We start from the raw sequence: 15,969 nt of genomic DNA, 5'->3' as shown, positions 1-15,969 counted from the left end.
GAACAAAAAGAAGTCATTAGGTGATAAATCAGGTGAGTATGGACAATGAGTCATTAATTTGACATTTTTACTGGACAAAAAAATCAACAGTTTGGTGTGCTGAGTGGGAACTGGCGTTGCCGTGGTGAAGAATAATGTGACGATTTGGATTTGTTTTACGCAATTCATTGATGACCTCTGGCAATCAAATTGTTGTATACCACTCAGCTTTTACAGTCCTTCGATCTTCTAAAGCGATTGTTGCTGCATGTCCAGTATAACCGAAAAAGCAATCATTTGCTTGGCAGCACTCCTCAAACGAACAACTTTTGTTGGTTTTGGCTTACTTTGAAACACTCAAACAATGGATTGCTGTTTAGTTTCAGGTTTGTATGAATAGTTCCAAGTTTCGTCCCTTGTAACGATGTAGTACATCAAATTTGACTTGCCTCGGTTGAATTTTTTGGGCATTTCTTTACACCAATTTACACGAGCCTGTTTTTGAGCTTCATTCAAGTTGTGTGGGATACAACAGCTTGAAAGTTTCCGTACGTTCAGATGACCATGCAAAATCATATGTATTGCTTTCATATCAATGTTCAAGGATGCCTGAATCTCACGGTATGTCACATGCCGATTTCTCTCAATCATTTCATGCACAGCATCAAGATTAGTGGCAACAACAGATGTGGATGGATGACCTTCACGAAATGCATCACTGAGAAATGTGTGATCACGCTGGAATTCGGAAAACAAATTGTACACAGTCTTATTGGAGGGGCCTTCCCGATGGCGCAGTGGTAGCTTTGTCCTGGGTTTGATACCTGCTGGAGGCACATAGTTGTTCGGATCCCACTTTAAACTGTAGGTCCAGTCCCAATCAGCCTTACTGTGCATAAAGTGGACTTAAAACACCATCTAAAAAACAGTCTTATTGGATGGTGCTTCATCCTCAAAAGCCTAATGAAGTCGCTCGATGCATTGTTTCGGTGTTAAACTACATTTGAAATCATAAAAAAATCGTGTTCCATTTCTCACACAAAACTACTTCTTCAAACTGCTGTGAAAAATAAACAAATAGGCTTAAACAAACAATCAACGATAATTTAAACATAAAAAAGGTATATTCTTCCGATTTTTATAATAGCGGAACACTAGCACCACTGTTGATGGTAGTTTGCAGAAACTTTTCCAGCAACCCTCGTGCAAATACAATTCTTTTTTAAACAAATAGCTTTGCTTGTAAAACGAGAAATAACATTTTGGCACTACTCACGGAGATGCCCCATTTTGGTGCCTCCAAGCATGGCACCCCAGGTAGTCACTTGGGTTGCCTGGCCCTTAACCCACCTCTGTTTTAGACATTAGAAAAATTATTGCATCTGTGATTAACTTTCAGAGTCAGCAGGAGAATGATACATTCAATGTTTCACATAAACCCACAAATAAAGTACTAACAAAATTATACAGGGGTCACTCCATGACACCAACAAACTTCACAGCGTGTAAAAAAACATCAACAAACTTCACAGCGTGTAAAAAAACATCAAGGTAAACTACTTTCGTGAGAAATGTTTTGCTTATTGATGCCTCATTCACCACTAAGAACCTTGAAAGAACAGTACTTTTATCCTTTATATTCTATGTGATCAAAAGTATCCGGACACCCGCGAAACGTGTGTTTATCATAAAGGGCGACACAGTACTGCCATCTACCATGAGGAACACATGGCCAGCAATCTCAGTAGTCTGCAGACAGCGCGAGACAGGGATGATCTGAGGAACTCACGGACTTTCAATGTGGTTGGGTGCCACTTGTGTAAGAAGTGTGTGGCGAGATTTCCACCCTCCTAAACATCCCTTGGTCCACTCTTTCCGATGTTATAGTGAAGTGGAAATGCGAAGGGACATGTACAACCCAAAAGCATGCAGGCCAACCTCCCATGTTGACCTCCAGAGACCATCGAGTGTTGAAGGTACAGGATACAGAAGGTCGATGCGTTATATGTGTCCAATTTTGGACTAGCACTTACCTTATGAAAATCCACGGGACCACCATCAGTTGGCCTCAATGTGATCACTGTGTGTCTTGGCAATAGCCCTGCACCATAACTTCCTTTGTAGGAGGCTACGACGAAGTACAGGAAGTGGAATCTTCTGCCATTCCTCCTGACAGGCTTCCCACAGGCTCCGGAGAGTGGTGACACGACGAGAGAAAAGTGGCAGTTTCAGTAGACCAAACCCACAGAAATCCATGGGACTCACATCCGGTGATTTCACCGGTATATCCTGAAATGGAATAGCCCGAATGCCGGTGTCTGTCGCCATCTGTTGGAGAAAGTTCTGTGTAGAATGAGATGTATGTGATGAGGCCTTATCCATATGCACAGAGACTTGATTTACGGCATTTCCATACAAACGCTGAAGATCGTCTATATAAATTGGGGTCAGGATATGCTGCTGAAAGAACGCAGAGTCAATTTTACAGTTTCTTGGGACCTGACGAATAGTTAACTTTCCTTGATAGGTGTATCCTGCGACAACCAGAAATCCCTTCGAGAAAGTTGCTTTGCAATGACGGACGAAATCTGGATGGCATTTAGCATCATGTGGAGTGTACGTTATGGCTCGAATTTTGCCACAATCTGAAAGATAAATCCATGCCTCATCTAGTGTGACCACAAACTTCCACTTGTCCCCAGATAAATGGCATTCTTAGAGATGCCTGCTGGTGGTTGTTCTCTCACACCGATGGGCCTCACTGGGTGCATGCTCGCTTCCTCGTCCCCCTGGTGGGCGACTGAATAGCTGGAACCTCGTGGTTTTTATGGCGCTTGATTATGTTCTTGATAGTCGTCGAACCCAAGTCGCATCCATGTTCTTTGCACTCTTTCTGAAATTTCGACACCGAAAACTGCAACTACGCAGCCCTTCCAAAAATGGTTCACCTTATGAGCCATGATGCACACAACACACACTTGCGATAGTGCCACGATACTACAGGTTCTAACCATCCTCCCGCACTTTTAACCACTTGGATCGGTCAATTCTGTGTGCAGGGGTGACAGTTCAAAATCGGACACATGTACGTGGATCGACCTTCTGTAATCATCAATCATCCATCGCCACCATCACACAGGAATTCTGAATTGCATCAGGATCTACTCCAAACACCATGACTGTTCGGCGCAAGGTGTGGCATCTTGGATTCCATGGCCGAGTAGCTGCCCATAAGCCGAACATCACAAATGCAAATGTCAAACGCTGCCTTGCGTGGTGCAAGGAGCGTCGAAACTGGCCCATAGAACAGTGGAAAACCGTTGTGTGGAGTGTTGATTCATGGTACACAATGTGGCGATCCGATGGTAGGATGTGGGTTTGGCGAATGTCTGGTGAACAACATGTACTAGCCTGTATAGTGCCGACAGTAAAATTCGGGGGTGGCGGGGTTACAGTGTGGCCATGTTTCTCCTGGAGGAGGCTTGGCTCCCTTGTTGCTTTAGGTGGCAATGTCACGGCACAAGCTTACATTGACATTTTAACCGCATTCATGCTGCCTACTGTTGCAGACTAGTTGGAAGATGACCATTGTGTCTTTCAACATGACCAAGTACCCGTCCATACTGCAGGGCTTGTGGGGAAGTGGTTTGATGACAATAACGTCCCACTATTGGACTGGCATGCACAATCTTGATTTCAATCACACAGAACATCTCTGGGATGTTTTGGAATGCCGACTTCATGTTAGACCACACCGACTGACATCAATACCTATTCTCATTTCTGCGCTCTGCAAGGAATGGGCTGCCACCTGATTGAAAGTATGCCTGCGAGAGTGAAGGCTGTCACCAAGGCTAAGGGTGGGTCAACACCGTATTGACTGCCAGTGTTCCCGATGGAGGGCAGCCCAAACTTGTACTTCATTTTCAGGTGGGTGTCCGGATACTTCTGATCACATAGAGTATATGCAGCACACAGCACATATTCATGGTTGCCACTGACATTTATTTTTTTTATCTTGAAAAACAGCAAAATTTCTAGTTTGCTGCAGATTGGCCATTACCATTGAAGGCTAGGTAGGACTGCTCTCTGGAATGTGAATACTTCTGGAGAAAGTTTTGACAACTTTTTTTTAATGCATGAACACTGGCAGTGTTTGCCAGCATGATACTGTCTCCATAGAATTACATCATTTTTCTGTGTTTTCTAACAAAAAAATGTGTCAATAGCAACTATGAATCTCTTATTCATGGCTACATACAGAAAGCAGTGACAGAAAATGGCATTCTTCAAGGGCTTGTAACATGAAACAAGAACAATTTTACAAAGAAAAGTTGTTCACCTTGATATCTTGTACACACACTGTGAAAGTTTCCTATTCTGATATAGTGTCACTCTACACATACATATATAACAAGGAAATTTAAATATAATAGTGAATCTGTTTTCAGAGCTCCATTGTTTATTGGACTTATTTGGTGTGTCATTACTTCAACACTGATTGTTTTGGAATTTGTAATACATTGTTTAATTCTTTTCTCTTACTCATGAAAGAAATACATGTATGCGTGACGAAATGTCACTAAGTGAATGAACAACTTCTAATTAAAAAAGTAGATTTTTACATTAGCCTAAAACATAAAGTACAGCAAGCTTTCTTTCCAGTGATTATACCCGTTCAATAAATTATGAGAATCATAATCATAAAAATTTACATTAGGAAAATGGAACAAGTGTTGTTTACCCAGACAAATTTCCAATTTACTGTGTTTTTAAACTTTTTAATTGCAATTCATCTTTAAGGTAGAATTTTTTAATTTCAGTATTTGTGTGCGAATATGTATATGCATGGTAATGATAAGTAAAATATACAAATAAAGTGCATAATTTATTATACTCATATATGTTTGCTTTCATATTTTTTAACTTGTTGGTCAGCATTACTAGAGATTTTGTTCTAAGTCATATGAAAATAAATAAGTGTAGTGTCACAGTTAACATTATGGTTGTTATAGTTTATAATTGATTCCCTACAGAGTTTTGTATATAGTTATTTTATTTATAATTTAAATTTCTTTATTCTCTAAGGAACAAAAGTAAAATGTGAATTCCAATGTATTTGCAGGGCGATGGAACATTTGAAGGAAGTGGTGGAGAAATTGTAAGTACATTTTTACTTTACTAATTCATTTCATAGAAAATCTAAAAGTACCAACAGATTACAGTAATGTAACAATAATACGAGAGGTGTTCCATATTGATTTACACTTTTTTTTTTCCACTTACACAAAATAGTTACACCTCGGTAGAGATCCACCTTCTCAATGTAGTCTCCCTTCAGCTCTGTACACTTGCTCGAGTAGTGTGGTAACTTCTCCACGTCCTCCTGGAACCACTTTGTTGGAGTGTGTCACACCCATGTGTGGACAACTGCTTGCAGGTCCTCGACATCTGCAAAATGATGTCCATGGGCTCCCGTTATGCTTCCACTGAATGGATTGACCTTTGGTCTCCAGTTCATGGTAATGGAGATCAAGTCTCGTAGCCTTCTGGATCCTGGTTGTGGTGTTGCAGGAGATAGCAACTAACATCCTGTCACTGTTGTCTCTGTGCTGCATTCATATCTTTGGGAACCCACCTGGCAGACACCTTCCCCAGTTTAAGCTGTTCTTGCACAATATGATGCAGGGTGACTCTGGCGAGTCCCGAGCATTTCTAAGAATGTTATGCACCTGTTCTCCTGAATAAGCTGCTCCACTCGCAAGATGATGACTGACGTCGTCACTGTCACTTTTCTTCCGGAACTGGTTCCCTTCTCTGTTGTTGTGCGGCCCTGTTTCCAGGCATTCACCCAGTTGATTTTTTTTTTTTTTTGTGATAGTGAATGTTCTTCACACACTGCTACCAATCGCCTGTGAATCGCAGCTGTGGTTACACCCTTCTTTCATAGAAGCCACATCGTCCAGAACTGTCCCTGCTGATCACTCTCCATGCTGTCCGTGCAGTTACTGATAGCTGTTGGCGAAATGCACTGTGGTTAACAGGTATTACACCCCCCCATACTGTACTGACACCTGGCGGAAGACCTATGTACTACATATCAGCGACCGTTATGACAAGCCAAATGGCAGGCCATGAATAGTGGGAATTTCGAAAGTGTAAATCAATATGGAACGTCCCTTGTACTTATATGGAAGCCATGGTGATCTAGTTGCAGAGGCATATGCCTGCAACATTAAAGATCTCAGTTTGATTCCCAATGTAATTGATCTCAAGTGGGAATTTTTCAGACCATGTCCCTGCATAAGACAGCTCCAGGGTTTACCTAGCCTCTAATTAAAGTGGGTATGTTGGGGGGGGGGAGTAAAACCTACATCTCTCCCCATGATCCTTCATGGGTTATTGGAGTGTGATTTTAAATTACAAATTTTAGGATCTATCAGTAATACTCATATTCAGTGGCAGCAATTAGGGGGGCTGAGGTGGGGCAGTTGCCCCCCCCCCAGTTTTCACCACTTTGGCCCCCACACTATGCTAAACCTTATCTACAAAGAGAAATATATTGTCTTTGCTCCTCCAGTTTTGTCATCTTGCCCCCTTCGGTTTTGGAACCCATATTCTATAGATAAATCATTGGTACATACCAAATTCCAAGCACAAAATTAAAGTAGCAATTGTGAATCCACTGAAACAATACATAGGAAGATTGGAACCTCAATTCCTTTGTTGTTTTCGAACAGTGTTACAATGTTAAATCCCAATGTTATTTACAAAAAGAAAACTGTCAAGAAGATTCTTACAGATTATATTCTTTTCACAAGATTAGTAGCTACTTTAGTAGCAGCAATATTAGCTTTAAGCTTATAAAAAAGCTACTGCAGCCCACTCAGTCTTTGATTGTGGAACACATTGCTGACTGAACACTTTGTCAGAAATGAATTGATGACATTATCGTGTTCCGTACATGTTAATGCTTTATGTTCCGAGCGACGTATCTTTATATCAAGTGGTGTGAATTATTAACATTAATAAAATGTTTGTGCAAATCATTTAGTGTATTCAAATCCAACTTCAATCAGTTCTCCTGAAGAGTTAGTGCAGATGGACATATGACAACATAGTATTCAGCTGGCTGAATTACGAACAACGATCCATTGGTGCTGCCACCTTTTGAAAAAAATGTAGTGATTATGTTGTATATGGTATTTGGTGATAGGGTTTCATGTAGAATGCAGGTAAAATAGTGACCATAGATGATCAATATTGTTGTGGAATCCTTTGAATTTTGTTCACACTGGCACTAACAATATCAACAGAACACCAATTAATGTATTTGCTGGCGTACAAATTTTTGATGAAAAATCTTTATCACTGAATTTATAATTAATTTACAGTATTTAAATTATAAAGTAATATGTAGGTCTACTTTCAACAAATAACTTACCTAATCTAACTAGCAAGGAATACATTCTAATCTTCTTTGTCACACACAAGGAAATCTTCCAACTCAGAACAGAGAAAATTTGCAGAACTGAGTATCGGCATACAAGACCTATTTTCAGACCTATTTTTAAAGGAAAAAAATGCATCTTATATGCTGGCAAATCTGGTAGATTCATTCTAAATCACCAGAAGTTCAGGTATGATAAAAACCAACATTGTCATTTAATGTGTATAGCTTCTTAAAAATGCATTGCGATTTCACATCATCAACTAATGATGCCACTTTTCAGAAAATTACTATTAATAATGGGTAAAGTGAATACAATGAAAGATAAAAGAGATAGGTAGAATATAGTAAGTGATGTGCCACTACAGTTGTGATAAAATGCTTCAAATTTAAATATTAAGAAAATAGTACACAGATATTTCATGTATCTTATGACCCATATTTCATTAATACTTTTTTTTTGTGGGTACACATAAGATAGCTTAAAATACACGTATGCTTCATAGACAGGAATTGTATTGCTATTCATGAAGAAATGCAATTATTTTTCATTCTATGACTGTGTTGTAATATTTGCCTTCTTTCAGAAGTAACATGTCAGGTATTAATTGTACCGTTCTGTCTTTATGAACAATGATAGGTTATAGGTCCTCCTGGACCGCCTGGCCCCCAGGGACCTGCAGGGTTGCAAGGACCTCCAGGAATCAAAGGAGACAGAGGAAATGACGGAACGAAAGGAGAACCCGTAAGTAATTGATACATGTGTAACAGAATAATTATTAATTAGAATTTTATTCAATATTCAGGTCTTAAGTTAATTTGAATTATGCTATTGTGGATTAACCTGAGCCTCATAACATATTTTATACATTAAACTTGAGATGCTGTTCAAAATGTCCTCAGGAACAATATATTTTGACATTTTCAAATTTCAGGGTGGACTGCTTTTTGAATTTTAAGGAACAAAACTCAAGAGGGGTGATAGGACCTCAGTTTCATTACAATTTACAAAACATTTTAAATAAAATATAATTAAGCCCTGTTTCCATATTAGAAACAGGGCTTAATTTCTCAGACGAAGAAGTAAACTAAACTTCTTCGTCTGAGGAAGACCCTGATTCAGGGTTGAAACGTTACATGTAAAGTGTTTTTAAATCTTAATAAACTGCCTTGGTCAGCAACTTAGTGATTTTAAATATAGTGTATTGTGTAGAAGGGGAAAGGAGGGAGGGCAAGTTACCAATCATGTGACCATGATAAATGCCATAAATTTAGAGCTTTTAAGCTGAAATTTCCGGAAAGATGTTTTCTTGACCCCTGAAGAGTGAGTGGTATGCTTGCATGGTTTAACGTGGTGACACAAACAGATGAGGGGATGATTTACATATATTTTCTGTATGATTTACATATATTTTCTGTATTTTCCTAACTCTCTCGCTTGAAGCTTTGACTTTATGGTTACAAATAGATGTTTCTAGCAGTACGGAGTCATATTCTAGAAATATATTTCAGGAGGGGTCTGAACGAAATGTGTCAGAAATAGTAATAATAATATAAATGTTGTAATCAATGTGTTAATATAATTTGTAGGTTTATTCATAAATACATGTAAGTTAATTAACACTGTTATTGTTTACTTACGTAAAGTGAGTATAAAGTTGTCATAGACGATGTTTCGGTGGCAACTGCCCCCTTATTCAGGGCATGAAATCGGCTATTACGTGCCTACGTAAAGCTTCATTATTTAGAAAGGATCAAGGTATATGTATGGACAGGTTGAATGTTAGGATAACTAATGACTAAAACATGATAAAACTGTTAAAACTGCTATAAAAACTGTTAAAACCCATGATGTTACTCTATCACAGCTCCATGTTGACAGGAACATGTATGTTCAATTACTATTAATTGTTAAAAACCGGTGAGGCTACCCTAACACTGATACACGTAGACAGGAACTGGTTAAAACCTGTAATGTTACTCTATCACAGCTCCATGTTGACAGGAACATGTATGTACAGTTCCTGCCTATGTGTATCAGTGTTAGGGTAGCCTCACCGGTTTTTAACAATTTTTAATAGTAATTGAACATACATGTTCCTGTCAACATGGAGCTGTGATAGAGTAACATTACAGGTTTTAACCAGTTCCTGTATCAGTGTTAGGGTAGCCTCGCCGGTTTATAACAATTTTTAATAGTAATTGAACATACATGTTCCTGTCAACATGGAGCTGTGATAGAGTAACATTACAGGTTTTAACCAGTTCCTGTCTACGTGTATCAGTGATAGGGTAGCCTCACCGGTTTTTAACAATTTTTAATAGTAATTGAACATACATGTTCCTGTCAACATGGAGCTGTGATAGAGTAACATTACAGGTTTTAACAGTTTTATTATGTTTTAGCCATTAGTTATCTTAACATTCAACCTATCCATACATATACCTTGATCCTTTCTAAATAACGAAGCTTTACGTAGGCATGTAATAGCCGACTTCATGACCTGAAGAAGGGGGCAGTTGCCACTGAAACATCGTCTATGACAACTTTATACTCACTTTACGTAAGTAAATTAACTAATTTCGATTTTATGCTTATATATGATACTGTTATTGTTATTATTACATGAATAGGTAAAAAGATGGTATAAGAATAGAGATAGTACAGGACAAATTCATGATCTAACTTTAGTTAAGATCACTAAAATTTGTATAAAAACAACTGTCCTGGCAAGGAAATTAATGTTAAAAAAAAAAAATATTTATTTATTAAAAAAAGTGTGCTAAGGCCAGTTGTTAAAAAGTGAAGTTCTTATTAATATTTTTATCATATTATTATAAGTAGTAGTGTGCATCATTCTTCTTAGGTACTGTCAGTTGAAAGCCATTTGATCCCAACCTAATCCTTCCGTTGTGGAAATAAATAAACCTTGATGGTACAAGAAATGCTAAACAAGTGTACTTTGATTATTTAATTATAGTACTTGACAAGTTTCCTCGGTGGGTGGGTGGGAAGGCTATTGGAGTCCCTGAACCCCTCTTAAATCCATCCTTGTGAGAACAATACTTCTCTATATGCTGTGCTCTAGCTGAATATTGCTGATAAGTGATAATATAGTAATGCTACTTTCTTTCCCCCTTTAGGGCGAGATAGGTGTAAAAGGAGACCCAGGACCAATGGGATTGCCTGTAAGTATTTTTCAAAACAGGTAAAATCATGTGCCCCTTGTCATTAACATCATAAAATGTAAAAGACTATTGTTTCGCATGTACCGTCACGCACACGTCTTTGCACATGTTCACAAATTTAAATATTCTTCTCGACAGTTTGTATGTTATGCTTTAATATTATAAGCTATGTAAAAACAAATTTACAAAACAAATTAATAAAATTACCATTAAAAATGAAAATATAAAGTAAATATAAAAATAGAGTGAGGTAATTGATTATTTAAAGACACACCCTGTTGTTAGGGAATTATATTTAATGTTTAATGTTCTTTCATTCTGATATTTTTGATAGTAATTTGTATTATATTATCAATGTTATGGCAAGAAAATATAATGTAATATAATAACAAAACTGATAAACGCTGCTGGCCGTCAAGTACTTTTATCTTTAACTTTTAACCTTATTTTCACCAAGTGCATTTACCCCTCTCCCCCTAGGTGGGTTTGAAAATTTGGAAATTTCGAAGGTATGTGCCAGACAATAATCTTTTACATTTTTATGATACAAGTATTTTGTATTGCTTGATAGTTATGTATTTTAGTTTTTAACATATTTGTTTTTTTAACTGATGAACACCAAGCCAGTCCTTGCTTCTGCAATACAGATACATTGTAGATTTTCCTATCATTTGTTATTCATGAAAAACCGCTCATAACATTAACACAAATTTGCCATTCATATCTTCAGACCAATACAGGGAAACTGATTATACAAATGAAACTGATCATAGACATAGTATGAAATTTGGTGTGTGGAATCCTCTATTACCAGGGCTATCAGATGTTCACTGAAAAATTAAATGGATAATGAGAAAATTATCCTGTTTGCTTTCTGGAATTGCGCATATTTGGATAACAATAGAGAAGTTTTTTGACCTGTCAGAAAAGAGAATCTGGGAATAATTTGGCTGTATAGGAATCCTCTAAGGTGGCAGTTATATTTATTTATCGCTGCTATACATAAACGTATAGGAAGAATTGAATGTACAAATGAAAATGCATAAGAGTCTCAATAATCTGATGTTCTGTATAATCCGATGGAAAAAAATTACTACATTTGAGGCTGCAGTGTTCTATGCAGAACAACAGTCAGAGGCAACACCAACCAACAGTCTGTTGTTCAAATGATGGTGTGACATTCAACATTTCTGCTCAAACATGATGCAATGTCCTGAAGCGGAAGACACTTATCCATGGCCTGGTACAGCTGACTGCTCAGGAGAAGATCCCCGATGCAAGTGAAGTGATGTAGTGACAGGAGACTCCACTATTAAGGTTGGGGGAGTGCACCCTGAGTCAGAAACACATACTGGCCTTGCTGTAACAGGTGCAGCGACGCAAGTCATTTTCGTATATTCTTTTTGAACTTCTTTCAAATACAGACTAAATAAGGTACAGTATAAGCAATACAAAACTATTCTGGACACTAGGGGGAAGAAAGCAGAAACTTGTTGCTGCAGAAACAAGCTTCGTACGCTGTGTATTTGACACAAATCAACTCATATGCCCTTCCAAAGGGACACTGGTCACAGCGGAAGACTTCTTGTTACCCCTAAAATCTGCGAATGGATGAGCCCTGCACCCCATCTCCCCTCGTTTGGGGATCTTCTTGTGAGCTGACTGCTCTACCAGTCCTGGCATCAATTACATTTGTCAGTTTGCACAGCTATTTTCATCAACAAATATAAATATATATATATATTTTTGTCATCAAGCCAAAACATAATCAAACTATTAAAATTTATGATTATGCCACAATTTATTTCTTAATATTTAATTTCAAGGGTACATATTCATTAGAGCATAAAGTTTAAAAAATTAGAAAGGAATTTACGAATAGAATTCTTGGGATTTGTGCATCGACTTTTAAAAAAATAATATACTGGGCTGTGGGCACATGAATGTTGGGAATCACTGCTTTGAAGTATGAGTTCAATATTATTTGACTATTTTTTTTACATCTCTTTAGTACTGTACTCAACAATGTAAGTACAATATTCATAAGAATACTGTGTATCCAATTTTTCACATACTGTAGTTCTTTGTTATGATTTTTTTTTATTTTGACATCCAATTTTTTACCTGGGTTATTCTGTGCAAGTCTTAGTTTTTGTAATTTGATGTAGTCTGTCCTGTCCACCAACACTATTGTATGTGATAAAACACCTGTGTACAGAGCCCAGAGAACATTGAGACAGACATGGAAAACAATGGGACTGGTTTGAATATGTAAGGATTATATCTGATGATCTGTAAGGAATATGTATATAAGTTAAACTAATCAAGTGATGATGAAGAGATATAAAGGATAATAACTTTGAGTATCTTTAGAGTGAGGGACATGGGGTACAGGAAAACTCGCAGAGAAAAAAATGTACAGGGCAAGATATTATAAATGAAGTGAAGACAGTTAACCATAATCGTGGGAGACATCTGCGATACATGATGATAAATCTGTTGTGTACATTTCTCTTTAGCAATTTTTTACCTTGTGATCAATGCCCATATCTTGGGAGTACCTCTCTACCAACCCCCCTACCTTTGACAGGCAGGGATTTTCTAGTTGGGGCTACATCCTCTAGGAAGCTTGGCTTTGCCATTTCTGTGGGACACCCCCATACTCCTTGGTTTTCTGTCAGTTTTCCTTTCCTTAACCTAATTTTCGTGAGATAATTTCTAATTATAATCTAATTTAATATAATACATGTTATATAATAATCAGAACCTCTCTTTATAATTTAAATTAAATGAACCAAAAATATAGGTATTTTTACTAAAAAGGTAAATAGCATTCTAATATATCAAATAAAATAACTTATATTAACATTAATATAATTATATATATATAATGGATAAAAGCAAGGAGGGCCAAAAGGGCTAAGTAAAAATCAAAGAAGGTAAAAGGAAACACTCACCGGACACTCCTCACACCGATGATGCTATGAAATTAGCGAAAATTTTGAATTTTTCTACTGTCCGGTGAGTGTTTCCTTTTACCTTCTTTGATTTATATATATATATACAGTCTTCACAGCAGAGGTAGTACTTATTTGATGGTGGCACTTCCAAACCATTATACAGTGCTATCTGAGGGCTTTTATGAGCATGGACCTGCCAGAGACCATCGTCCCCAGACCTTGACAACAGTGCCACTTCAGTCTGAAACTGCTTAATTGTCTTTGCCTTATTCGCAACTAAATGTATGACCATGAAAATAGGCAGCTGGGCAGAATTGCGCTGGTGCCACATATGGGAAAAGCAAAGCGAGTGCTGTGTTGCCTAGTTCGAGCATCAGATTGACCTTTCAAGCAAATACACAAATATCACATTACAAAGACTAACTCTAGAATGAGATCTTTCATTCTCTTAAACCTCCAAACATAATGGGTTTTCCTTAGACATGGCAACAGCGCTAACTTCTTCCACGTGCCTAATTCCAAGGCCATTCATTTAACCACCATATCTGGTGGTTGTTTGCTATCTGCAACCCACCCAATGACTGAGGCATTCATAAGCTCTGTTTTATGAAGTAAATGTGTAAATGCAGCTTCTTTTTCAAAGTAAAAGCCCACTTAAGTCCATACATTGATTAAGAAAGTTAATGAACCATTTATGTTCAAGGAACATTGTATCAGATTGGTAGAATATTGGTTGTTGGATGTTGTATTGGTATATTGGTATCAGTAAAAAATTCCTTCCACCCATTCCTACTAAGAAAAGCTATGGCAACTGGATAGATTTATGTAAAACTCAACCAAGATGAAAGAAAACCCAGCAAACTATCAAACTAAGTGGACAGTCATCTGTTCTCTCTTCCCACTTCCACTTTGCTTGTGCCCCTATGTTGCCACATGTATAACTCCCCTCCCATTTTTCATTGTCCAAGAACTAAACAATGTGAAATTTTATTCCTCTGTTTTGTTATGGTCCCACACCATGGCGATGCAGTCTAAGAAGGTGCCATGCTTTGGGCTCCAGCTACAGGACGTGCACACATTCATGTCTGTGTATGGAACTGATGGCCACCCACCATCAATGCACAATGTAAAATAGCATATTTTATTCTGAGAAACCTCTACCGTTTTCAAGATCAACTACCTGCAGAATGTAAACTTAGACTAGTTCAATATTTAATTTTTCCACTATTTGATTATTGCAACACTGTGTATGGGTCCAAACTTGTAAAAAAACTGAGCAGAAAAATTCAAATCCCACAAAATGCATGCATCAGATGTAATTTTGGCCTGGATAAACGTGATCACATCCTTCCCATCTTAAACAGATATATTATTTTAACAATGGCCAACAGGAGGCTACTGCACTATCTATCTTTCATTCATGATCTGCAAACTGAACGTAAACCCACGTACTTATTTCAAAAATTATGTAATTGCAACACTATTCACAGACACGGGACATGTTGTCACAATGAACTTGACATTCCTCACCATTCGACTACACTATATACCTCATCCTTTTCTATATCTGCCCCGAAAGCATGGAATGCACTAGCAACAAATGTTAAATCCATAAAACTCAATAAGAGTTTCAAAATTAAATTGAAAGAAATGCTTCTACAGGAACAGCAGCAGAACATTAGCACATACTAGAAGTGAACTGGCACTCAACAAACAACAAACACTCATATTCTATAACTGGAACTATTGGAATTTTATTAATATTTCAAATTATTATTATTATTATTATTTACTTAAATGCAACCTTATGTTAACATTCACATTTATATATATTTTTTTTAATCTTTTCTTGTTCTTTCACATTTATATTATCTTATGACTAATAGTACTGAAATGAGAATATTCATTATTGTAGGTAGTGTGAAATTTTTAATTTCTCTTTAGTGTAATCAAGCTTTCCATCTGTACTCATGTATTATCATATTATATTATATATACTTATATTTTCTTATGTAGCTCATGACAAGGGTTAGGTGGCAGAGCAGCCTACGGCTGAACCTCACCTGCTAAATAAGGGAATAATAATAATAATTATTATTATTATTATTATTGTTATTGTTATTGTGAGGAAATTGGGGAGCTATGAATGAGTAACGTAACCCGGTCATAGAAACTCACAACAAGAACTAGGTGTTCATCATGCTGACCACACATCACCCCATAACTGGTTGGTTGATCTTCCACCTTGCAGGTGGATGTGAGGCCAGCAGTCGGTAGATAGGCTGTAGTGCCACAGGTTATTATTATTCACTGTACATGATTTTCTCCTTCAGTGCATTTTGGCAATGCAAGTAAGGAATATGTGGTACGAGTAAGCAGCTGATTGGATTG

General features: G+C 37.4%; 1 protein-coding gene across 1 annotated transcript in view; it reads left to right on the top strand.

The window, feature by feature from the left end:
* Positions 1-15,969, top strand: part of LOC146003359 (uncharacterized) — a 545,908-nt gene that overhangs the window by 486,057 nt on the left and 43,882 nt on the right. Inside the window, exons 16-18 of the mRNA XM_083141638.1 lie at positions 5,105-5,140; positions 8,070-8,174; positions 10,574-10,618. Coding sequence (XP_082997764.1) covers positions 5,105-5,140; positions 8,070-8,174; positions 10,574-10,618 — 186 coding nt within the window. The remainder of the gene's footprint in view (positions 1-5,104; positions 5,141-8,069; positions 8,175-10,573; positions 10,619-15,969) is intronic.

Source organism: Lepisma saccharinum, chromosome 20 (genome assembly GCF_977018435.1).
Source record: "Lepisma saccharinum chromosome 20, izLepSacc3.1, whole genome shotgun sequence".
Lineage (NCBI taxonomy): Eukaryota > Metazoa > Arthropoda > Insecta > Zygentoma > Lepismatidae > Lepisma > Lepisma saccharinum.
The sequence above is the reverse complement of the archived record's forward strand: the minus strand, read 5'-3'. Positions and strand labels throughout refer to the sequence as shown.